This window comes from Monodelphis domestica, chromosome 6 (genome assembly GCF_027887165.1).
Source record: "Monodelphis domestica isolate mMonDom1 chromosome 6, mMonDom1.pri, whole genome shotgun sequence".
NCBI classification, from domain to species: domain Eukaryota; kingdom Metazoa; phylum Chordata; class Mammalia; order Didelphimorphia; family Didelphidae; genus Monodelphis; species Monodelphis domestica.
This window is the reverse complement of record NC_077232.1, coordinates 80,585,849-80,612,136: the sequence shown is the minus strand read 5'-3', so window position 1 is coordinate 80,612,136 and position 26,288 is coordinate 80,585,849. Positions and strand designations below refer to the sequence as shown.

The window sequence follows — 26,288 nt, the reverse complement described above, 5'->3', positions numbered from 1 at the left end:
AAGTCCAATGGAGACTCTGCCTAAAGACCTTAAATAAAAGGGAATCCATTATTTTCTGATGAATAGTTCATTTTACTTTGGGACAGTTGTAATTGTCAGAAGTTTTTCTTTATATTGAGCTGAAATCTGGTTCTCTGCAACTGGTATCTAACACTCCAAGGTTTACAATCTAGGGCTATGGAAAAGTCTAATTTATCTTCCACATGAAAACTCTTTAGACAACTATGAAGTCTCCCCATAAACCTCTCATGTGGTTAAACACTCTCTCTGTTGTTTCATCTGATCCTCATATAACATGAGCTCTATTACATACACTCTCCACCCTGGGAATACTCCACCTTAGTTATAAAAGTTATTTCTAAAAATAAGGCACCCAGAACTGAACAGTATAGGCTGTGGTCTGATCAGAAGAAAATACAATGGGATTATCACTTCCTTGTTTTGTATAAGATGTCTTTTTTAAAATAACCTATGACTACATTAACTTTTTGGTTGCCATGACATATAGCTTAGTCTATCAAAACAGAGTTCTTGAGATAAAATGCTCTCCACCTAGGCTTTCTCCATTACATATTTGTTAAGTTGACATTTTTTTAACCCAAGTTCAGTATTTTCTATTTATTCCTATCATTTCAATTTATTGGACCCAACCTATTGACCTATTTTCTTATAAAGCCACTTTTCTCCAACATGAGGCATCCTCGCTATTTTCCTGTCACCTACAAGCTAAAAATTCTCAACCTTGCAGTCATCATTCTCCCTAATTCATGCAATTATCACCTCTTGATTAATGCAGAGGATTCGATCTTATTTCCTTCCATGGAACACTAATCCAGCCAAACTAGAGTACTTGCCTTTCCTCAAAACTATCCCTTTCTCTGTGCCTAAGCTCTGTCCCCAAGTCTAAAATATGCTTTCTCTCCATAATTATCTAATGGAGCCCTTACCTTCTTTCCAAGCTCAAGCCTTTAAAATGTCACCTCCTACATAAGGCTTTTCCTGGTTTTCCAAAATGCTATTACCTCTCCTGCAACCACCAAATTACTCCATATCTCTTGTATATTTTTAAATGGAAGATAATGTTTCCCTTCATTAAATATAACCTTAAGGCAAGGGATATATTTTGCCTTTATATTCCCAGTGCTTAGAACAAATGCCTAGTAAAGACGAGGTTTTAAATAAATGCTTGCTGATCTATGCTTTCATTTGAGGTACTGATGAAAATGATTAATACCAAATAGCAAGACAGATCCCTGGGGTATTCTACTAGACACCCTCCTTTTGAGGAGAAAATGATCTATTTTTTTGACTTCTCTTTGAGTACAACCATTCAAATATTTCCAAATCCACTTAACTATTTATCACCTAGCCTACAACTCACCATCTTTGTTCACCAAGGTATATGCTGAGACTTCTGTGAAATGCCTTGTTAAAAGCCCCTGTCCAGAAATCTTGTTGAGTAAGAAAATGATTCCGTATCAAATAGTATGTAACACTGAGCCCCAAAAGTACTTTTGTCTCAGGCAAGTCATTAAAACAGCTTTAAGCCTTGGTTTTCTCATTTGCAAATGATTCCAAGATATCACTGTCTAAAACTAGCTGAAAAAATTCAAGGAGTTATTATTTCTCTTTTAATAATTTTTAATGGAAACATTAAAGTCACAATACCTAAGCCACAGAATTGTGACTGTGACAAAGCATGCCAATAATTCACAGAACTACCAGTTTAAAAGATACTTTTTCCTAGCTTTGCTTACATTCTTGTCCTGAGTTTACTAATATAAAACAAGGGATAATCACAAAGCTTTCTTTACTTAAATCCAATATCCTCTAGAAAAGCCTCTGTATGTACTTTACAAGTATCCAAAGAGAATTTCTATTTAGAAGCTTGGTCCTTCTTGGTCTTAGGCCTTTTGTTTAAGGCTGGCAACAAGATTTAAAACAGTTTTCAAGTTTCCTATGAGCTTTATAAAAGGGAGGAGGAAAGATAAAAAAAAATCAGCATGAAATAGCCAGGCTCAGCACTAAGTGCTTAAAAAAAAAAATTATCTCATTTAATCTTCCCAACAGCCCTGTGAGGTAGGTGGCTTTACATGTCATTTTCTTCACATTTAAATAAAATGGTCAAAGCCTCAACACTTGCACATTTAACTTCAAACATTCTGTATGATTTTATTAGTAACTTCATCTTTTCCTTCACAACTGCACACATTCTCAGGTATATATAATAGAGAGTATGATGCTTGATTTTAGGGCAAGGCTTCTGCTTCTGACTCACCCAGACCTCACTAAGCCTTGCCCTAAAGACAAAAAGGGATTCAGAAGTCAGAGACCAGTGAAAGGAGGGTTCCATTTTAAGCAATGTGAGTGAATAAGGTGGGAAACACTTAAAAGTTGGAAAAAGGATGTTGTGCCTAATTTCTACCTCTTATCAAGACAAGAAGCATTTAAGTGTCTACTTTGTGCCAAGCATGGTGCTAAACACTGAGTACACAAAGAAAGGCAAAAGAAAAAAACAACAACCTACTCTCAAGTTTAGTCTAATGTGAATAACAGCATATAAACAACTATGTAACAAGGAAGGTACAATTAGAAATAATCTTAAGAGGGAGAGAAATACAATTAAAAGGTGTCAAGAAAATCAAGAGTGGGGAATAAGGATGGAGAGAATTCTAAGCACTGGGTACTACCACAGAAAAGGTACAGTTGGGAAATGCAATCAAGTAGAGATTTTCGAGGGAAAGATATTAATAAGTTCAATTGAGTTTTAAGATAGCTACAGCACATCCTATTCAAAATGCCCAACATGTGAGACTAAGGGGAGAGATATTGGAGCAGGACAAATAAATAAATAATAATAATAAATCTAATAATAAATAAATCTATTTAAGATGATTATTTGCATAGAGATAACAATTGAATCTATAGGTATTGACTTCATTAAATAGTAAAGAGAAGAGGGCCCAGAAAGTGTTGGTTGATACCCACAATCTCTAATGTATAACATGATAAAAATCTAAGAAGCCTGAAAGGAAGTAGTCAGACAATTAGGAAGAGAACCAGGGGAGTGTAGTGTTTCTAAAATCTATAGAAAAGGGAACTAAGTATATCAAGGAGAAAAGGGTAATCACTGATGCCAACAGCTACAGAGGAACCAAAAAGAATGGGGACTGAGAAAAGGTTTGGCAATGAGATCACTGGTTACTTTGGGGAAGAGTTCTTTCATTTGGAAATCAGAATGTAGAGTTAGAGAGTAAGAAAAAGTAAAAGCTCTGCTCAAGGAATTTAGTCACAAAAGGGAGGGGAGATAAAAGAAAGATGGATAGCAGGAATGGACAGATAAAAAGTTTTCTTGCCTATATAAAACATTTCCAGTGAATAATTACAGTTCAATCTTAGTGCGCGCGCACGCGCACACACACACACACACACACACACACACACACACACACACACACACTCACTCACTCACTCACTCACTCACTCACTCACTCACTCACTCACTCTATGTGTAAGGCACCAAACTTGATGCCATGGGAAAGAGAAGTGAGGTTAAGATATGGTTTCTTCCCTAAAGAAGCATATAATTTAGTAGGACTGATGAAGATATGTGGATATGATAAAGTATTATAGAAAAAATTTTGGATTTTGAGTCAGTTAGGCCTGGATTCAAAACACTTCTCTGCCACTAACAAGAAACATGCCTCATGATTTAATTAATCCCTTCTTATCTCTGCCTAACCTAAGGCAACACAATTTCTTCCTGTGTCCTTGGTGAAAGATATCATCTGAGGGTCCACTCCTTCTTAACTCATGTGGTTTAATATTTAAGGCAAAAAACTTTTTGTATGCAAAAAAATGAATATACAACCTGTCATACATGAAAAAGCCTATGCAATTGTGAACAAAACAGATAACACACACCCGGAAACAAGTTTATAATAGCTGGTCAGTTAAACATCTTTAAGTTTTACTAAACATACAATCCAAATTAGTAAATAAGACACATTACATGCTATAAAAATAAAATTGCTAGAAATACAAATGTTATTTTTTAACTTTCAAAAGTAGAATCTATTCCAAGTAACATACAGTCAAAACTTTTTGTTTAGAGCTAGTTAAGTAGCAGTGACAAGATTTGAACATATCTTTCTCCCCTAGTATATCATAATTTCCCTAAGAACCAGGTTGTATCCCCATGTTGTTTTGAAGTAAAGTACTTGTTATGTATCTACTGAATGAATGGGCAAACTAATCTAAATCCCACATTAGGATTTGAGTTGGAAAGGAACTTAAAGATCACCAATAGTTTTTCATTACCTCTGGAATGAAGTACAACCTCCTGTAGGCACTCAAGATTCTCCATGTCCTCTTTCCAACCTTATTTCAAACTACTTGCCTATAATTTACTCACATTGTCTCAAAAATACCTAAAAAGGAACCCTCCCTCTACCGATATCTGACTTCTGAAACATTCTTTGCCTTTAAGGCAAATGCTAAGGCTTCCTCTAAATCTAACTCTGCTTTATATTTGTGTATACTAGATCAAAGATTTAGGGGAGAGGAAGAGGGAGGGGGAAGGAAGGAGAGGGAAAGAAACACAGAGAGACAGAGAGACAGAGACAGAGAGAATGTTGCCAATTAGCAGAGATGAAAATTGAACTTATCTTTCTCTCCTAGCATACTGTAACCTCCCTAAGAATCAGACCTATCTTCCTTTGAATGTAATAGCTGAACAAATCAACTAGTCTAACTCCACATTTAAAAAATTGACGTTTTCTTTTTATATCACCTTCTCCAAATCAATTTCTTCCACTACCCAACAAGCCATCTCTTTTAACAAATAAATTAAGAGGGGGAAAATATGCTCAGTAAAACCAATCAACAATGAACAATGAATTAATCTATATGTGTAATATTCTACATAAAGATTCCCCTACCTCTGTCAAGATTGAAGGGAAGTGTAGTTTTTTAAAGTCTCCTCCAAAGTCAAGCTTCTATTGTATTTATACAATATTGTCTTTTTACTTTTTTGTTCTTTCCAATCACTTTGTTAGTCATGCTTCCTTTACTCTGCTTCAATTCATATAAGTCTTCTCATGCTTCTCTTGGAATTCATTATATTTATTCTTTTTGCACAGCACAATATTTCATTATAGTCAAACATCATAATTGGTTTAGCCATTTCTCAACTGAGTTATTTACTTTTTCTTAAGTTCCTTGCTACTATGAAAAATGCAAGAAAACATTTTGTTGTATATGACCTAGCAGTAGGATCTTGAGTCAAAATATACAGATGTTTTACATATATTTTTAAAAATTAAAAATAAAAACCTTAATTCCAAACAGATTTCCTGAATAGAAATCCCATATTTTTATAAGTAACAACTGAGGCCCAGGTCAGAAAGGTCAAGTCACTTACATGTTCAAGGTCAGTGAGTTGGAGGCAGAACTAAAACTAGTGTTCAGTTCAATATGCCACTAAGTAGTTTGAGAGACAGTATGGTATAGTGGCTTGAACAATGAACTATGTCTGAAAGTCAATATTCTAAGTTCTGGTTCTTCTGCTAATTCACTCTATGATCTTAGGCAAATCATTTCCTTTCTCTGGGTCTCAAGTTTTCTAAAATGAAGGGGTTGGAATAGATGATTTTTTTTTACGGCTGAAGCTATAAGATCATATCTTTATTCTTGAAAAGCAAAATAAAAACATCAGGGCTAATTTTTATAGACTTTTGTTTAAAAAACAAAAATAACTTACTGTGCTCATGATGTTTCTCAGTTCCCAAAAGAGAAAAATGATAAGTGTATGATATATGCCCCCAAAATGGCAAAAATTTAAATCTTCAACTCCTTATATATGCTTGTAGACCATTTCTTTAATTTTCACAATAGCCCAAAGTGCAGATTTCCAGTAGTAGTTTTAAAACCTGTTTAAAAAAAAAAAAGGTAACTATAGATAAAAAAAAAGATAAATGTAAATAACTGTTACCTCTATCATCACAGTAAGATTCAGCTCAAGCCCAGAAAGCTTTTTGGGGAAGCATTTACTATTACTTGTAAAGCACTTTTGAATTGATCTGCTAGAGAAAGATCTGGTAAGTCTTCCTAAGCAGTATAGTATCTGATTCAATTTATCAAAAAACAAAAAACCCCTCCCTCAACCCCAAAGCAAAACCTTAAACCTGTTACAAATTGTATGGACTGTGGTAGGCCCAGAGAATGAGTCAAAAATTAGCCAAAGTTGCAGTTCTGATCTTAAGGGAATCGGCCCCAAATCACCCAATAAAGACATATGCAGTATATTCCTTACTTGACTAAGTGGGAGAAATATGTTAATACTGATGGGGGGAAGGGGAGATTTGAATGTGGGAGGAAAAATAGGCTTTAAGGAAATTTTTCTACCAAATACCATTTAATATTAATTACCCCAATGTTGTCAGGAAGTAAAAAACCATTTATTAAGTGCCCAAGAGGATGAAAAGGCTGAACCTAATATCAAATAAAGCAAATCCAGTATTAAATCCCTATTCAAGGAACTCACAATCTAAAGAGGGAGTCAATAATGCAAACAAGATATACATGCAGGATAAATATGAGATAATCAAGAAAAGGAAGGCAAAATTAAAAGGTATCAGAAAATGTGGAGGGTGATATTTTAGCTAAGACTTCAAGGAAGCGAAGAGATGAGGAAGGAAAGAATTCCAGGCATGGGATAAACATAGTGAAAACAGAGTCAAGAAATGGAGTGTTTTGTACAAGAACAAACAGCAAGGAGACCAGTGTTGAGTAGACTGAAGGACTAGAGGACAGTAAGACTGAAAAGATAGGAAGACACCAGGTTATGAAAGGATTTAAAAACAAAAGAAGATTTTTTTATATTTGACAGTCAAAGGAATAGTCACTGAAATTACTGAAGTAGGAGAGGGAGTTAAACATGGTCAGATCTACATTGTAGGAAGATCAATGTGACAGCTAAGTGAAGGATGATGAGTCATAGTGGGGAGGCTTGAGACAGAGACAATTAGAAGGCTACTGCAGTAACACAGATGTCAAGTGATGAGCACCTGAAACAGGAGGGCTGAATATTGGAGAAGGGGGCATATATGAAAGATGTTTTGAAGTTTGAATTGAAATGACTTAACAAGTGATGGGATGAAGATATACGATAACTTGACAACAAGTTTAATCTGTTCCATGGCCAACCTCATAATTCAATTTGCTCCTGTGTCAAATCAAATTTCCCCATTTAATTAATCCATTCGGGTCTCAAAAAAGAAAAACACATAATTTTTTGTTTTATATATTTTAAAATACAAAAATGTACTTTATAAATAAAAAATAAATATAGATATAGATAGTAAGAAAGAACTTAAAGAAATGAACTTGCTTATAATGTTATTTGACTTCAAGGTCAGGGGAAGATGCAAGTGGAGGTCTTTATTTCGGGGGCTTTCACTTAACATAACTCTCTACACATATAACACAACATTTAAATGCAAAATTGACCTTACACATTACTTATGATATCTAACTTTATTGCTAAACTTAATTGCTATTTTTTTTATTTTACTTATCAACATTTTCTTCATTGAATTTTGGCTGTTTTGCCACACCTTCCTCGATTTCACTTAAAGGGTATTTCAACAAAAGGTTAGGATTGGATGAGAGAATCTTAGAATTATTAGCATAAAGATAAATTAATCCAAGGAAACTGATAAGATCACTAAGTGAGAGAATTCAAAGGAAGAAGCAAGCTCCAGATGGAAGGTGCGGGGTTTCACCATAATTAATAAGTGGGATCTGGAGAAAGATCCAGCAAACAAATCTAAGAAAGAGGGGTCAGACAGGTAGGTGGTAAACCAAGAGAAAGCAGTATCCCAAAAACCTAGAGAGAAGAGAATAATAACAAGGGGGAGATCAACAGTTTCCACACTTGCAGAAAGGTCAGAAAAGAGTAAGTTTGGCAACCAAGACTTGGTCAGAGGTAACTAAAGAGAGCAGTTTCAATTAAATGATGAGGGTGGAGGGACAGACTAAAGTCAAAAAGAAAATGATGAAAGAGGTGAATAGCATAGACTGTAGGAAAGATTTGGGCTAATAGGCACAAATAGATGAATGAGGGGAAGATGGGGGAGACATCAGTAAGTTGGTAGGCAGTGGGGATGCAATCTATAGACAGTGTGTGCTAAATGTGCTACAAATTGAGACAGAATGAGATTACTTGTTCATTTGGAGGGATCTGCCTTAGCAAGGATTTCTCATATGAGAAATGGCTAAAAGAGGAGTTAGTGTTGAGATAGGAGTGATATGAAAGGAGAAGGAAGACATAAAAAAGCTCTCAGTAATTGGCCTTATCTTTTTTCTGTTAAATATGCTGCAGTATTTTTAGCATGATGGGAAAGAAAGGCAGTAGTAGTTTGAGGAGGCATCAAAAGGCCTTGAAAAGCCATTTTGGTGAGTGGCATAGTAAAAAGATAGTTGTTCAGTCCTCCAGTTGTGTCCATGAATCTTCATAACTCCATGTACCATATTGTTCATGGGGTTTTCATAACAAAAATGTCGGGATTGATTGTTTGCCATTTCCTTCTTCAGTGAATTAAGGCAAATAGACTAAGTGACTTAATCAGGATCACACATCTAGTAAGGGTCTGAGGAATAAAAGGATCAGGGATATTTAAAGGGACTGCCTTTTCACAGCAAGGACCCAGAGATTATGAAACAAATGCAGTATTTCCAAACAACAGTTTCATCATTCTCTCCAGCTCTGTTCAGCAACATGTGAATAAAACTGAAAGCAGTGCCTAGTGCCTTGTTGGCAAACCTATGACACGCGAGTCAACATAGGGAGAAGTATGGGGCCACATGCCGAGAAGGATGTTTCATCCTTGGCTCTTTCACGGTCCGGTGCAGTAGCCGAGGATAAAACATTTGTTGTAGTGTAGTGTAGATACTCTGTGCCAGAGGTCTGTAGGCCAAAACAACAGAATTCCGGCACAGAACATCTAGTTCTGGGACTTCTGGTTAGGCCATTAGGGGAGCTTTTACTTCACTTCCAACCAGAAGAGTAGGGAGCCTCGGAATGCTGCGGGGGATTCATCTCTGGGGGCCCTGTGATCGCCGCTACCAACAACCACATCACCACAGCAACCATCATCCAATCTACTGGTGTTGTGGATTTCTAATTGACCACCATTACTGAGATAAGTGAGGGGGAGGCTGGGAGAGGTACCGGACCTACATGGGTGCCGTTTCTAGCCATCAGAAATAGTGGCAGCCATATTGCAGCAGAGTGCAGACTCCATCCCTATTTCTGCTTATTAACCCTGCTCTTTCCTTAAAAGACAGTTACATGGGCCATCTTGTGGTGAGTTAGGCTAGTTAACCCCTCATTGCCTGCAGGGCTAACAGGCTATCTAGAATTCTATCTTCTGTCCCTGCCCCCCCCATGGAGAACCCCTAAAATAAAAAAACCAAGGTTAAGTAAAGGAAGTGGTAGGAGCAGTAGCCAACCCTTTCAAGAGACATGGATTGAGATGTATGGCATTATAGAAAAAAATGGCAGATCATTTTGCGTTCTATGTACTGAAACGGTAGTAAGCAGAATGTGGAATATAAATAGACGTTTTGAAATGACTCATTCCCAGATCTTGAAAAAAAAATGAGAATGAAAGGAAGCAATACATTTCCAGGCAGCTTCACCTTTATAAGAGCCAATTTAATTCCATCCTTAAATTTGTAAAAGGCTCTACAAATTTAACATCTGCAAGTTGGAGCATTGCTTACTCCATAGCTCAGCATGGAAAAGCACTCAGTGAGGGAGAATTTATTAAAGAAACTTTCCTAAGATGTGCACCAGTTGTGTTTCACAATATGTAGAAGATGCAATTATTAAGAGAATATCTGAGTTACCACTCAGTAGAAATACCATAAAAGACCAAATAATGAGACTGAACACAAACATACAACATCAATTAAAGAGAGACATAAGTAATTAAAAATATTTTTCAATCTCTCTGGATGAAACTGATGTCACATCACATGTTCAGTTGGCCATTATTGGTCAATATTCTGATGGTCTCACAATGAGAGAAAAGTTGATAAAGTTAGTATCAGTGCCAAGAAGAACATCAGGAAGCGAAATATTTAAAGTTGTTACAACAAACATTCTGTGACCTAAGCATTGATATCTTTAAAGTTGTGTAAGTGACGATAGATGGGGCATCAAACATGGTGGGGAAAAAAAGTTGGATTTGTCAAACTGTTTATGGAAGCTATTGGATATCCAATTGTGCCTTTTCATTGTATTTTCCATCAGGAGGCTTTATGTGACAAGGCAGGATTCACCAATATCAATGACTTAATGTCAGTTGTTACAAAAATAGTTAATTTAATAGCTGCTCACTCCCTTTACAAGCGAGAATTTTCTACACTTTTACTGGAGATTGATTCCACCTACAGTGGACTGCTGATGTACAATGATGTAAGATGGCTGGACCAAGGCAAAGTTCTTGAGAGCTTTGTGGAGTGCTTTGAAGAAATTAAGGTATTTCTTAAGGATGAGGATAAACTTTCCTCTGCTCAATAAGTGGGGTCAACTCTCTGATGTTTTTTACAGATCTCTCTGTTCATATTAGTGAACTGAACTTAAAGTTACAAGATTTTGGCAAGAGTATTGACATTATGTTTGGATACATAAAGCTTTTGAAAGTAAACTTAAAAATTTCAAGTGAATTTTCAAGCTTATAAGTATTTTCCTTGAGTAATAAAGTATTTTGAGAAGGCCAGTGCAACTGTACAAAATGAAATGGAACCCTTGCATATAAAGTACCAGCATGTTTTAGACTCCTTACTTGACCAGTTCAGTGATAGATTTAATCAATTTAGAAGCCATGAGCTGGCCAGGGGGCCAGCTGAAGACTGGGCGGGGCTCCAGGCAACATGCAAAGAAGGAGTGCCTGAAACCAATTACCAGACACTTTTAGCACCCTGAAAAATATAGCAATGGCTTTGCTCACAATTTTTCCCTCTACATACTTTTGTGAGACCTTATTCTCAGTGTTAAATAATATCTAAACCAACAAAAGAAACAGATTGACAGATGAAGTTAGTAGTGCTTGCTTGTGCTTTAAGTGTACAAAATACCAACCTTCAATTGAAGATTTAGCCAATAAAATTCAGCAACAAAAAAGTCACTAATAGGCAGGTTAGTTAAAAAATTCCCCCTCCCCCTCACTCATCTTAGTTCATGGCACCCCACCCAAGTTAAATAATATCAAGACCAGCAAAAGAAACCAACTGACAGATAAACAAAGAAGTCACTAAGCAGGTAAGTTAAATATCTAGTTTTTGGTTTATTAAATACAGTTCTATATTACAATTATACATTTTTTGTTATTTAAACTATAAATATCATGAAATTATGTGGGGTTTTTTTTTCTCAAAGTGACACATCAGTCAAATTATGCTAGTTTTTGGGACGAATTTTGACACACCAAACTCAAAAGGTTGCCCATCACTGGCCTAGTGGAAGTGATCCAAGACTGAGGCTTGGCAGCAACAAGACTGGTAAAAGGATAAGGAGAGCATGGGACTTGGGAAAAAGCAATAAAAGTTGCACTGGATCACCAAGGGGTCAAGACAAGGAAAAGGACAAAAGTAAGTATAGTTGGTGTGTAGGGGTGATGGTGTGGAGAAGAACTGAGAGGTTGAGGAATTAGAGATAACAGAGAGAACAAAATACAAGGCTGTGAGGTAGTAGAAAAAGGTGGAATTGCATCAGTTAAGGGAATTCTAGAATTCATTTAGGTAGAAAAGAAACATTATGATGATGGCAAAATCAAGAGTATGATCTATAAGTAGCTGAAGTGGAGTGAAAGAGTAGGTGATGAGAAATAAATAAGGTGAGGAAATGATGGGTGCTTACAATGTTTGCTCAAGTCCCCTAGTTAGAGGAAAGGAGTTGGTTAGGAGAGAAAGATTGTAAGTCAGACCAAAAACATGTCCTTGAGGTGATGAGAATCTTGATTAGGCACTAAATATGGATTGAGTGAACCTCAAGAGAGTAATGGAATTATGGAGAAAGACCCTCAAAGTGCCAGTGGGAAGCAGAGTACTTTTAACTTCCTCAATTTTAACCAAATGAGACAAGGGTACAAATTAAAGTGCAACCAGCTCTGAAAAAGATGGACAGGGAAGCTGTATCATCAAATCTCAATGAGAACCAAGAGATGGAAGGAATGGAAATGTAAAGATTTAAGAAGAAAGCAAGTTTGTTACCTCTGGAGCAGGCATTCCAGAGAGCACAGTGGAAGGCATGAGTAGTTTTAGACTGGGAACGTAGAGGAAATAGGTTGAAGTGGATGAGGAAAAGAAAACAGACAGTAGGGAATGGAAAAAAGAGTTGGAATAATAAGGGAAAGGAGACTTCAGAATCACTGAAATGGGGAGGACTTGAGGAAGAGTCTATAATGAATGAATTTTGTAAAGGAATGAATTTTGGTAGATTATTGCCAACCCAAGGAGTAGGCTTCAGGATGGAGTCCTCTGAGGACATTAAGCACCAAGGTATAGCTGGATGTGACCACTGGAAAGAGCACTACACAAAATGTGGTATTTCCTTCCTTCCCCAGCAGACAAATTTTCAGGCAAGATGATTAATGGATGGAGTACAACAGAATAGCATTTCCTTCCTTCCCTGGAAATCTCTAGTCAAGAAACAGGTGGAGCATGATATGTGTAGAATGAAAAAACCTATAGTTTAGCACAGTATATGACAAGCACGGACCATATAATCATGGGACACATACTGCAAACTGCATGAATTATGACAAGGTACTAACAACCATTAAAACAAGTGATATTTAAATTTGCTTCTCTATTTCTATAATTAGCTAAAATTCTGTTGGGCTGCTACTATTGCTATATATCTAAATTGAAGCAATAACAGGTCACAATTCAATAGTCCTTAATTTAGGTCATACAAAGTACTTTTAACACAATATGTGAAGAAAGTAGCACATGCATTATTAACCTCGGCTTTCAGAATGAGTCTCAGCAAGTTCAGTGATCTGCCAGGAAATCAAACAGCTAATGTTAGGGTTTAGATTTCTAAGTGATCTTTCCACTACATCCTACTACCTACTTCCTTTATATATGATTTTTACTGTTACAAACTTGACAAATAATAAATTTCATACATGCTAAATAAAGATTACACAAAAAACTATGAATCTATTACATTTGCCTTATTTTTAAAGTATTTACTAAGTTTAAGAGTAATTCTAATATTGCCATACTTGTTTATAATCCTTTTCTGAAGTTTTTTTTTAATATTCTCTATGTATTTTTTAAATGTTTTGTTTGCAATCTTTGGGGGGGGTTACCAATATCATTCTCCATGAATCTTTCCTCTTAAAAAACAAAAAAGCCCTAGTCATGCAGAACAAGTCCATATGTTGTCCATATCTAAAATATGTATATATCATTCTAGTGAAGATAGGAAGCATGATTCATTAGTCCCTTGGTTATAATTCTTGAGTCTTTCAAAATCTTTTTCCTTTTTTTGCTGTATACATAAAAATTGTTCCGGTTTCTACACTCATTTAAGTCTGCATCTATTCAAACAAGTATTCCTAGTATTCCCTCTAACTCTGTCCCTTTGATCATTTTTCATCAATCAACATTCCATTATTTCAACATACAACTAGGGTTAAGCGACTTGCCCAGGGTCATTCAGCTGGGTAGTATGTGAGGGCAAATTTGACAGGAGAGCCTAAGGCATCTCCAAGGCTGGCTCTATATACCCTGAATCACCTAGCTGCCCTGACAGACTTAGTGTTTTTTTTTTTAATTCATATCTAATTATTTGATGATTATTATTTTGTAGCATAGTTTAAGATTTAGTACCATTTAAGGCCCCTTTACCTTACCACTTTTCCCCATAATTACTGCAGATCTTTGCTTTCTCCTGATGAATTTTCCCCAGCTCTGTAGTCTGACTGCTACAGTGCTAAAGGTGGCATCATTTTCATTATGTTGGATTGTTCTACCCGAGAAAAATTTATATTTATATTTCTCCTGTTACTAGATCTTTAATTTCTATGTTTTTTATGTTCCTATAGTTCTTGTGCATCTTATGGCAGCAGATAAAGATAGCCAGAGTTTATATATTCTGAGATTTTACATTCTACAACTCTGATAAAATTATTTAAAATAATTTTTTGGTTAATTCACTAGATTTCTCTAAGTAAAGCATCAGGCCAGTTGGCAAAAAAGCATTCAATTTTATTTCTTCTTTGTCCATGCTCATTTCTTATCTTCTTGCTCTACTGCTAATATTCTGGCACTATATCAAATAGGAAGGAGTTGCTTTAGTTCTGTTTTTACCCCAAATACTTCTGGGGCTCTTGGTTTGAGATATGTTATCTACCATAATAAGGAAAAGTCTGACTCCACTTTTCTGGTATATTGTTGTTATTTGACTAGTAATGGTTTTGTGTTGTCAAAAGATTTTCTACATATGTTGATTAAATCATAAAATTTGTTGTTCTTGCTATTAATGATTATGCTTTTCTTATATCCCTATGGATATTGGATTCCTAGATTCCTGGAATATCCCATCCAATCAGTATTTAATCCTTTTGATACATAGCCTAAGAAGCTGATACAAAGCTCTAAAACCAAAACTACATACTCTCAATAAAGCAATGGTCAAAGGATGTGAAGGAACAAAAAAAAATACACAAATTGTTAATAACCACATTAATACCTGCTCAGACAAAATTCCTTTTATGTTGGCTGTGATATCTCAACCAGGCATGTCAAAACAGAAAAAGAAAACTCTAGACCAATGACTAATGAAAATCAACACACACAAAATTAAGTAAATATGGAATTTAGTCTCCTCATCATACTGGTAAGATTCAGTTGCTGCTTTTAGGATGGTGTAAGAGGAAGATCCTTGGGCTAAGTAAGTAGACCTGAGTTAATTTAAAAATGTTGTACTGCTAACCAACAAGGCTGAAAATTTCTTAAGTTGTAAAAGAAAACATCTGGAGCATATAATAAACTGATGCAAAACAATAAGAATAACACATACTCCCCAAAAAAGCAATGATCAGAGGAAGTGAAAGTTTACAAAATAAAACATACAAACTATTAATAAATACAATAATCACTGTTCACACTCCCAGAAAAGCAAGAAAACCTAAACGTATCATCTTGTACTCCCACTAAAAGGCAAAAAAATTTTAAGTGATAAGGCCAGAAGGGCCAAAGAGAAATTAAAGACACACTAATACATTATTACTGGCACCACAGATTGGGGCAAATATTTTAGAGGACAACATGCCTCTAAATGATTCACAAAAGGATTCATGTCTTTGGACCCAGCAATTCCACTGTTAGGACTATTCAAAAATATCCATAGCTACTATTTATTAGAGCAAAATAATAAAAACCTCAACATCCAACAACTAGAGGATAGCTGACTAAACTATAATAGATTACTTGAGAGTCTGGGTCCAAAATTTATTAAGAATCAGATTATACCCATAAAGATCTCAACTTGTAGTCTTGGAGGTGGTCAAAAATAATTAACTAACTTGTTAATGGGAAAAGCCAGTAAAAACCAAAGGCAGAATTTGAAACCAGGTTTTCCTGCTGCCAAGGCTGATAATAACCATTTTGCTACATTGACTTATTACAGAAAAACCTAGACAGTGATGATGAACCTTTTAGAGACAGTGCCCAAACTGCAACCCTCACACTGCATATGAGCCCCCTCTTTACACCAGACAGGGGAGGGAGGGAGTGCTCCCAGTTGGCTGCTAGGCAGAGGGGTGGGTCATGTGAGAAATATCCTGAGGTGCATATGGAGGTGAGGAGGGGAACAGCTCCCTTCAACACAGTCTGGTATGTATGCAGAGGTTCATCAACACAGTCCTAGATGATGCATGTCAAAAACAACACAAAGTGAATTAAGCACAAGTAGAAGACATAATAGCAATATCTATAGGAAGGGAAGAAAGGAGACAAGGTCAGAGACAAAATTCTGAACAGACCTAGAAGACAGCATAGTTCTAGAACAAAAATATTTACATGACTGTTAATTCTTTTTATTTTGTCTTATTAAAAGTTATGAAATTTAAGTTATTATTCTGCCCTTTAGTTGTGATTTTGTTCATTATTAGGTGCATATTATTTTTAAAACATCTTCTAAAAGCACTATACAAATAAATAGAGGGCCATTGCTAGTTCTCAAGCAGAGATGCTGAAAATGTTTTTAGGAAAGTTAATTTGGCCAGATATGTATAGATGCAATGATACATAAATATGAGATTATACAGGTAACCCCTTTCATGTCATGGGGTTAGATGCACAGCACAGTCCAAGATCTGAAAAATCTGTGTAAAAAAATTTTGGCTCTCCTTTCATACCAAGAAAAAAATCTGAATCTTTTCTCTTAGGAGGTATTTACAATACTCTATATGCATTTGTGAGTTACTAAACTTTAAAAAATATATATTTACATTTCTAGTCTTTGTGTGTCTTCCTGGCTTTCACATTCTTTTCACAAATTTTAACTTTTTACTTAACTTTAAAAAATTAATTGTTTATGTTGTTAAAAATACATTGATATTACATAATACTATACATATATTTTATGCATTTCTGAGTTTCTAAAGTTTCTAAAATTCCTGTGTCATTTACTGATCTTTGCATGTTATGAGTCTTCTGCAAAATTTCCAAAAAATTCTCATTTAATTTTTCATGCTGACCCACAATATTTCAAAACCATAATGGAGAAAATCTATGTAGAAGTGATACCTGTACTTTTAATTCTTTGTATGACAGTGTGCTAACAAGAACTATAAAATGGATTTGGAGTTTAAAAAAAGGGGGGCCTTGAATCCCTTCTGATATGTGAACTGTTAGACAAAGAATTTATTATCAGAGCCCAGTTTCTTCATTTGTAAAATAAAGAAAGTACTTGTACTGAGGAAATCATTAACAAAGTAGTGGTGAGGAAATTGTTTTGTTAACTGATGGTGGGGGAGGAATAAGATTGCACCTTAACAAATGCTTGCAGACTAGATTTGTGCCCATTACTTTTTAAAATTGGCCAATCATTTCCCAAACAAATAGAGACTGAGTCTGTATATAAATACAAGTTTATATTTATAAAACTGAGGGAAGGGAAGGGGAGGGGAAGGGGAAAGGGAAAAGGGAAAAGGGGAAGAAAAGGAGAGGGAGAGGAGAGGAGAGGTATCACTTCACATCTATCAGACTGGCTAACATAACAGCAAAGGAAAATGACATATGCTGATGGGGATGTGGAAAAATTACAATACATTATAATAATACACTGTTGGTAGAGCTGTGAACTAGTTCAATAATTCTGAAGAACAATCTGGAACTATGCCCAAAGGGCTATAAAACTGAAGAATAATAGATAAATCTTAATGGGCTAAGGGGAAAGACATCATGAGACAGCACCGAAACCATTCATTCAATAAGCAATTATTAAGTGCCTACTAACATGCCACAGTCATAGTGCTAAGTACTCAGGACACAAAGAGAAAAAAAAATCCTTGTCCTTGAGGGACAGTTAATTTAGTAAGCATTTATTAAGCACTAACTGTGCAAGGAACAGTATTATATCCTGATGATTAAAAAAAAATAAAATAAAATAAAAAATAAAACAGGCCTTTCCCTTAAGGAGTACACAGTATAGTAATACAGTGATGGGAAACCTTTTAGAGACAGAGTGTCACCTCCCACCCACCCCACCCCCCACAGCGTGCTGAGCATGCCTTAGGCATGCTCCAAGCCTGGCTGGCCTCCTGTGGCTGGGCAAGCTCCTAATCTATCCCCTCCTTCCTCCTTCCCACACATGTCCTTCAACTCTGTTAAAACCTAACTACTACCTTGGTATCTATATCAAGAGAAACACAGGTCAAATTCAGGAGTGTCCCTTTATAAAATTGCTCCCTGGAAGGAGCAAGTAAAAGCCTTATCCCACTTTATTTTCATTTTTGGTGAGTCAAAGCTGCACAGCATGAATAGGTATGAATGGCTTGAGACTTTGAAACTTCTCTACATTACCTTTCCTCTTACACCCACTCCTAAACTTCCCTCGAATTTCCTTTGAGGGTACCACTATCCTTCAAGCTACTCAAGTGGGCAATCTCAGTGGCATTCTTGACTTCTCATTAGTCTCTCACCCATATATCCAATCAGCTAACATTTCTTATATTCCTCTCCTTTCTCTCTGCTTATGTAATCATTCCTAGTACAGTCCATCATTACCTCTCACCTGGACTATTTCAATAGCCTTCTAAATGGTATCATTGCCTCTAGTCTCTCCCTTATTGGATCAATCCTCCATATAGCTGAAATGTCTAAAGGCTAGGTCTGACTACATTAATTCCTTAAGCAATAAACTCCAGGAGTAATATTTGATTTTATCTCATTCTTTATAAAATGTCTACTTTTGCACAAGTTTTATGGTGTATATGTGGTGTGTATGATATGTATGATGCATATGTAAATATGCATCTGTTGGGGTTGAGTGCTAATACATTTTTTGCTGATAAGTATATGTAATTGAAAAGTTTGAAGACTACTATATTATACCCCTGCCTAACATCCTTTTTTACCATACACAAATTTATTTTAATGTAATCAAGCACATTATCTTATATGTAATAAACTTGTCTATTTACTTAATAAAAAGTCCTTTGGTTCCAATGACTAAAAAAAAAGTTCCTATATTTAATAAATATTTACAACAGCTATTAAGGAATGAATAAACAAATTGCAGCATATGAATGTAATGAAATATTACTGATATGAATACATAAAAGCATGGAAAGACATGAATTGATGTAAAAGAAAATACACAATCACTATAACAATGTTAATGGATTGCCATAAAACAAATAAAAGTGAATATTGTGAAATAAATGAGAAACATCACCAAGAGTCTTCCTTACTCTTACAGAGGTGGTGAAGTTCATGGATATGATACATTGCATATAACTGCAGTGTTTATGTATTGTTTATTCTTTTTCCTCCTTTCCTTTTCCTTTTTTTTTTAAACCCTTACCTTCTATCTTAGAATCAATACTAGGTACTGGTACCAAGACAGAAGAGTGTTAAGGGCTGGGCAACTTGGGGGGTGGGGGGAGGGATCTGCCTAGGGTCAGACAGTTAGGAAGTATCTGAGGTCAGATTAGGACCTCCTATTTCTAAGCCTAGCTCTCCAATCATTGAGCCACCTAGCTACCTATCCCCATCCTTTCCTTTTTCTTAAAAAAAAAAGTCTCTTACATGAGCTGGTTCTCTGATAAGGAGGGGAGCTGAAATATAAATTATTCTATTTTTTTTCATTCTTAAGTTTTTATTAAAATATTTAAATCCATTTATGATTCACTGATACATAACAATTTTCGCAAATACAAACCCAACTAATTCTTTTTTTACCATGCTACTTCAGTGTAAACAAGACTAAAAATTTTCACTTAAAATTTTAATGAATGGTGGTCAAACCCAGAAGCACAACAATGAACCAATCTAAACTATATAATCAATTCTATCCTTCTCACTTTTAAGTCCTTCCCTAAATCTTAAATTATGCTACCTTTTCTTTTATCAAAACTTTTTTTTTTTTAAATCAATTGGAGGTGGCAGGGAGCAGCTAGGTAGCTCAATGGATTGAGAGCCAGACCTAAATCCAGGAGATCCTAGGTTCAAATCTGACCTCAGACACTTCCTAATTACATGACCCTGGGCAAGTCACTTAACTCTCATTGCCTAGCCCTTTTCTGCTCTTCTGCCTTGGAACCAACACACAATATTGATTCTAAGACCGAAAGTAAGGATTTAAAAAGTGAAGTAGATCTGGTTTAAAAATAAAGGAAATAAGGAACATAATCTGTGTCCACTGACCTCATCTCACCTTTCTCTTTCTGACCATTAGTACTGTGCATATGAGTCAATATTTTTCTCATACACTACATTCTCTCTTAGAGGCTATGAATTCTGGGGGAATTAAAAATTCCACACTTTAAGGAGAACTAGCCAATCACCTGTGAAACAGGTGAAGTTATGAGGGAAGTTATAACCTTTTTCTCTCCTGGACCCTCAATTGAAGCTCATAAACTCCTCAGGATTTTTTGAATGCATAAAAATAAAATACATTAGATTATAATAAAAGTCAACTGTGTCATTCATTTTCTATTATATACACACATACACAGACTATTGGTTCCAACGCATGAGAACTAGGCAATTGGGGTTAAGGAAGTGTCTGAGACCAATTTTGAACCCAGGACCTCCATCTGAGCCTGGCTCTCAATCCACTGAGCCAGCTAGCTGCCCCCCATCACATTTATTTAAGGAACAAATTTATAAAACAAAGATTAGAAACCCCTAGACTAGATCGGTCTAGTCTCTTTATAACTCTAGATCCAATGATTTTTCCCCTCTTCCAACTTCCCCCAGTTCCTACAACACGTAAGTATTCATGAAGTTCAGAAACAGGGGAAAGGGGAAAAAAAACACTTAGCTTTCCTTTTAATCTATCTCTTCCTATGAGAAAACATAAAAGTGGATACCTTTCATCTAGAGATCATTTTGATTCTTCTCTCCCTACACCTGCTGCTGCTTATTTCTAGAAAACATCTTTTCTTTTTCACATTTTTGCTTTTAAAAATGATTTATTGATGCTTTAAAAAATTGTCACTTCCCTTTGATTCTCTCTTTTAAGCAACAGAATCCTCCCTTATAACAAAATAGGTATAGTAAAGGAAAACATTATCAATACAATTCCTCCTATGTTGTTACATGGGCAACTAGACAGACTGTCAATAGAAGGTAGGTATTCATCACCATTAGTCAAAATCAGGTCTGTTTTTCTGCTCACTTAAAAAAAACAAAAATCATAATAACAAATTACTTTCAAAACTCTTAATTCACTGTGCTTCCTTCTAATTTTCCTGTTCTTTAAAAATGTTTCAATGGCCCTTTTTTTCAGCATTACTACTGCTTAAAAAAAAATTACTTCTAATTAATTCATTGGATTGAGAGTTAGACCTGGAGATATGGGAGATCCTGGGTTCAAATTTGCCCTTCAAACACTTCCTAGTTGTGTGACCCAAGACAAGACACTTAATACCAATTTGGTTTGTCCCTACCACTTTTCTGCCTCAGAACCAATATTTAGTATCAATTCTAGAGCAGAAAGTAAGGGTTTTAAAACTTTTTTTTTCAAACAGTAAAAATTTGCCTTTTTTCTCTCCCATTTAACTTTCCCCACTCAAATTTTTTTAAAGTTCTTTTTTCAAACATTTATAGTCCAACAAAATGTGTCCAAAATTTTTTTTTCATTCTGTACTCTGAGTCTTTCACCTTTCTATCAGGAGATAGGTAGCATGTTTCATCATTTGTCCTTTGGAATCATGGTTGATCATTACACTGATTATTCTTATTTCCTTCAAAATTATCTGGTTTTACTACATTGTCTTTGTATAAATTGTTCTGATTCTGTTACCTTCACTCCACAGAGTTCACATCTTCCCAGGTTTCTCTAAAACTATCCCCTTAATATTTCTCATGGCAAAAGTTTTCTATCACATTCATATATTATAACTTGTTTAGTCATTCTCCAATGTATGGGAGGGAAGGACAAAAGGGAAAAAGGAAAGGAGGAAAGACTTGTATCAAAAAAGCATGGTCAAGCAAAATGAATCCACACAGAAGCCAGGTCCAAGAAATGTATATCTCCAATAACTTGTGCCCATTCTCTATCAGGCAAATAATGTTTCATTATAGGTCTTTCTTCTGGACGCATTATTCAATGAATTGATCAGACTTCAGTTTTTCAGAGTTGTTTTTTCTATAGAAGGTTGTCCTTGTAAAAATTGTTCTTGTTCTACTCACTTCATCAGCTCATACTCAGGTTTCTCTAAAATTTTCTTTCAATATTTCATATGATGTAATAGTATTCCATTATTTTTATATTCTACAATTTGTTTAGCTATTATCCATTGTCCAAGAAGAGATTTAAAATATTAACTTAGATCCTAGCAGTCTTCTATCTCCTTCCCCTACTCTCTTTTAATTTCTCTTTCAGATTCAGGAAATTTGTTTTGCTTTCAACTATTCTTCTACCCTGAGTAAACCTACTCTTAACCCCTTCCTCTTCTTATCCTTAACAGTTTCTCTGTTAAGTTTAATGTTTCTATGCTAAAACTCTTTTCAACCCTCCCTATCTGTTTCAGATAAGAACGATGTTGATCTAATGCCTACTCCCCCCTATAACCCTTCTTTTCATATTTGTACATTCTCTCCCATTCCAAATATTAGAATGCTATTAGCATTACATCATCCTAATTGCTCAAATAAATTTACCTTTCCAGGTTGCTCTGTATTCTGTGTTTGTATCTCAAAAGGTCCTATTCAGCTATGAAATCTTATAAAAAGTGCATTTAGTATTTCTGCTTTTCTGCCTTTGGTTGAGAAGTTTTAATGACCTAATCAATTTCTGTGTAGGTGCTATGTTGCTGAGGAAGTTATGTATATGGGGGGTGGGGGGGAGGCCACGCCACACATATTGCTCAGACTAAAGTTTAACAGGTACAGAAATGCATCTGTTATGGTGATCTATGATCTCTGAGGCTACTACTATGACTGTCTTGGGGTGCCATGAACTCTACCCATAACAGATAGCCAACTTGATCAATAAATATTGTGTTCTGACCGTTCCACCAAAGGATCCTCCCTGTCTCTCCTCCACAAGTGTCCCTATTCCCCAAGACACAAAAATACTGAAATAAGGCCAATTAATTAAATAAGGCTAAAAATACTGAAATAAGGCCTCAAAGTGTTCAAGTAAAAGGAAGAATAAATTGATGCAGCAAACTTCATTGTTGTCTTATTTTAAGAAACTACCACAGGCACCCCAAACCTTTAGCAACCAATACTCTGATTTAGTCAGCAACCATCAATATGGAGGCAAGACCCTCTATCAGCAAAAAGATTATCACTTGCTAAAGGTTCAGATGATGGTCTGCATTTTTAGCAATATTTTATAAATTAATGTATTACATACATTTAAAAAAGACCTAATATTATAACACATTTATTAGACTACAATATATGTAAACGTAACTTTTATATCAACTGGGAAACCAAAATTTTCGTGGCCCACTTTGAGATAATTGCTTTATGGTGATCTAGAACCCAAACCATATTATCACCAAAGTATGCCAGGATCCTGCCACCTCAAGATATATAAGTATATACATATAACAAGGGAGTGTGGATGACATATATTAACTATCCATTGTAGGAATCCTCTAAATTCAGTTAAGTGCCTAAAAACTGCTTTAATTTCCTCTTCATTGGTGGTGAATTCACTCTTTTCATTTTGTGTACTGGTAATTTGGTATTCTTTCTTTTTTAAATGAAATTTAATAATAGTTTAGCTATCTTATTGATTTTTTTCATAAGAGTAGATTCTTATTTATTATTTATTCATTCATTCATTCATTCATTCATTCATTCATTCATTCATATTTCTTTCTATTCCCATTCAATTTCTCCAAAGGTCTATCATATCAAATTTTTCTAAAATTCTATTCATCTCCTTAACATCTTTCTAGTCTGTTATAGATTCATCGAGTTCTGAGAGGAAAATAAATAAGAAATTACTAGCAGGATGCTTTCAGAAAAACCTAGGAAGATTTATAGGAACTGATGCAGAGTGAAGTGACCACAGCCAGGAAATCATCATACAGTTACAGCAATATTGTAAAACGATTAACTGTAAATAATTTAATTATTTGGGGGCAATGTAATATTGTTCAGGCATTTCAGTAATGTCCCAACTCTTTGTAATCCCAATTTGAGTTTTCTCTAACTCATTTTATAGATGAAGAAACTGAGGCAAACAGTGTGTCAAGGCTGGGTTGGAACTCAGGTCTTATTGACTCCAGTAAGAAAGAATTCCTTCAGACAAAGAATTGGAGTCTGAATGCAGATTGAAGAATACTTTTAATTTTTCTTGCATTTCTTTGAAATAGGTTATCTTTTACAACATGATTAATATAGAAGTATGTTTTGCTTAACTGCACACGAGTCTATATTAAAATGCTTGCCTTAAAAAAACAAACAACAACAAAAAAACACCTCACCTTCCTTGCCTTAAAAAAACAAACAACAACAACAACAAAAAAAAAACACCTTACCTTCCATCTTGGAATTGATACTGTATATTGGTTCCAAGGCAGAAGAGTGGTAAGGGCTGGGGAATGGGGGTCAAGTGACTTGCCCAGGGTCACACAGCTGGGAAGTGTCTGAGGCCACATTTGAACCTAGGACCTCCCATCTGTAGGCCTGGCTCTCAATCTACTGAGCTACCCAGCTGCCCCCTAAAGTGCTTGCCTCCTAAAGGAGAGTTATGTGGAGGAAGGGAACTTAGAACTCAAAAATTTCAAAAAATTGTTGTCATATGCAATTGAGGGAAAAAAGTCCTTTAATAAGAAAAAAGAAAAGTACAAGTGCCTGTCCAAGTGCTTGCTTAATAAATCAGAAATCTCACACAGATACCAGGTAGGGAAGGAAACAAGCATTAAGTTGGCACTTGAGTGCCAGGCACCATGCTAAGTAATTTACAAATATTTTCCCCTTTTACTCCCACAACAACTCTTTGAGTTTATTATTCCAATTTTACAAGGGAGAAAATTGAGACAAAGAGACTTTCCCAGAGTCACAAAGGTTAGGTGCCTCATTCAAAATTTGAATTCAGGTCTTCCCAACTCCAGGTCCAGCAGTAGATACACTGTACCACTTACCTTCTAGTACCCACAGAACTCCATTTTAAACTACACAAAGCTCCTGGATTTCTCCTCTAGAAGAGCCAGAATTAAAGAGTTGTGATATACATAACTAAAAAATTAGAAAAGTCTGAATGATTCAAACATTTGATTAAAATTGAATTAATCTGAAATGTCACTCTCTCCCTTCATTTCACTCACATTCAGTAACAACTTTTCCAGCTCTTTAAAGTTTCCTCTTTGAAAATTAGGCAAATCACCTCTATCCCATGGAAGGAAGGTAGTTATTATCCAAGGTCCCCCCTCCCCCCACACTATTCCCTCCCAAGTCAGCAAAAACTTCTATTTTATAGGTCAACAGTATAAAACTTTTTTGTCTCAACAATCTTAAAAATTACTGAGGATCCCCCAGAGAGCTTTTTAAAATTGTAAAAATCTATCAATATTTACCCTATTAGAAAGATTAAAAAGAAAAAGGTATTATATATATATATATATATATATATATATATATATTATGAAAAGTTTTGATATTACAGATGCTCTAAAGGGGTTTTAAGGACCATCCAGGGATTGAGATTCACAGGCATATCTATCCCATTGCCTCTTCAGTTAATTGACTGCTTCTCTTGTTTTCTTTGCTGATTTTCTTCTTCCTTGTGTTATTCCCAAGGCCTTTCTGACCTTATTCCTTGTTCTCACTATGCTTCACTTTGGTGAACTGAAAGTAAATTGATTTTCTCTCTCAAAGCATCAATTATTCTTCTTTAAAAGAAAAAAAAAAGCCCTTACCTTCCATCTTGGAATCAATAATGTGTACTGGTTCCAAGTCAGAAGAGGGGTAAGGGCTAGGCAATGGGGATTAAGTGACTTGCCCAGGATCACACAGCTGGGAAGTGTCTGAGGTCACATTTGAACCTAGAACCTCCTGTCTCTAAATCCACTGAGCTACCCAGCTGCCCCCCAATTATTCTGACTATATTTCCAGGCCTAAATTTTTTCGCCCAGGAAACTCAGTCCTTCATCTCGAACTACCAACAAAATACCACCCCAGCAATGTCTCAATAACCTCCAATTCAATATGTTAAAAAAAAAATTAATCTTCCTCCTTCAAACCTGCCCCACACTCCCACATCTCTCCATTTCCCCTAGTGGTACTACCATTTTCTCAGTCACCCACACATGAAACTGCAGTTATCTTTGACACAAGGAAGACTAAAAAGGAAAGAACATAATCAGAAATACTATATTTTATAGGGCAAAAAAATTTATCCAATCTGGAATTCAGTTTAGTCTTAATTCACTATTACTTCTTAAGGACCTATTATGACTCAAGCCATATACTAGGGATTGGACTCTCTGTGTCTGTCCCTCTCTTTGTCTTTCTCTCTCTCTGTTTTAAGACTTTATAATACTTTATGCTTCACAAAATAGTCTTCACTATGT

At 35.5% G+C, this 26,288-nt stretch overlaps 1 protein-coding gene across 1 annotated transcript in view; it reads right to left on the bottom strand.

Moving 5' to 3' along the window:
* RNF4 (ring finger protein 4) overlaps nucleotides 1-26,288 on the bottom strand; it is a 76,699-nt gene that overhangs the window by 36,535 nt on the left and 13,876 nt on the right. Inside the window, exon 2 of the mRNA XM_001373813.5 lies at nucleotides 5,762-5,930. Within this exon, the coding sequence (XP_001373850.2) occupies nucleotides 5,762-5,770 (9 nt within the window). The 5' untranslated portion in view covers nucleotides 5,771-5,930. The remainder of the gene's footprint in view (nucleotides 1-5,761; nucleotides 5,931-26,288) is intronic.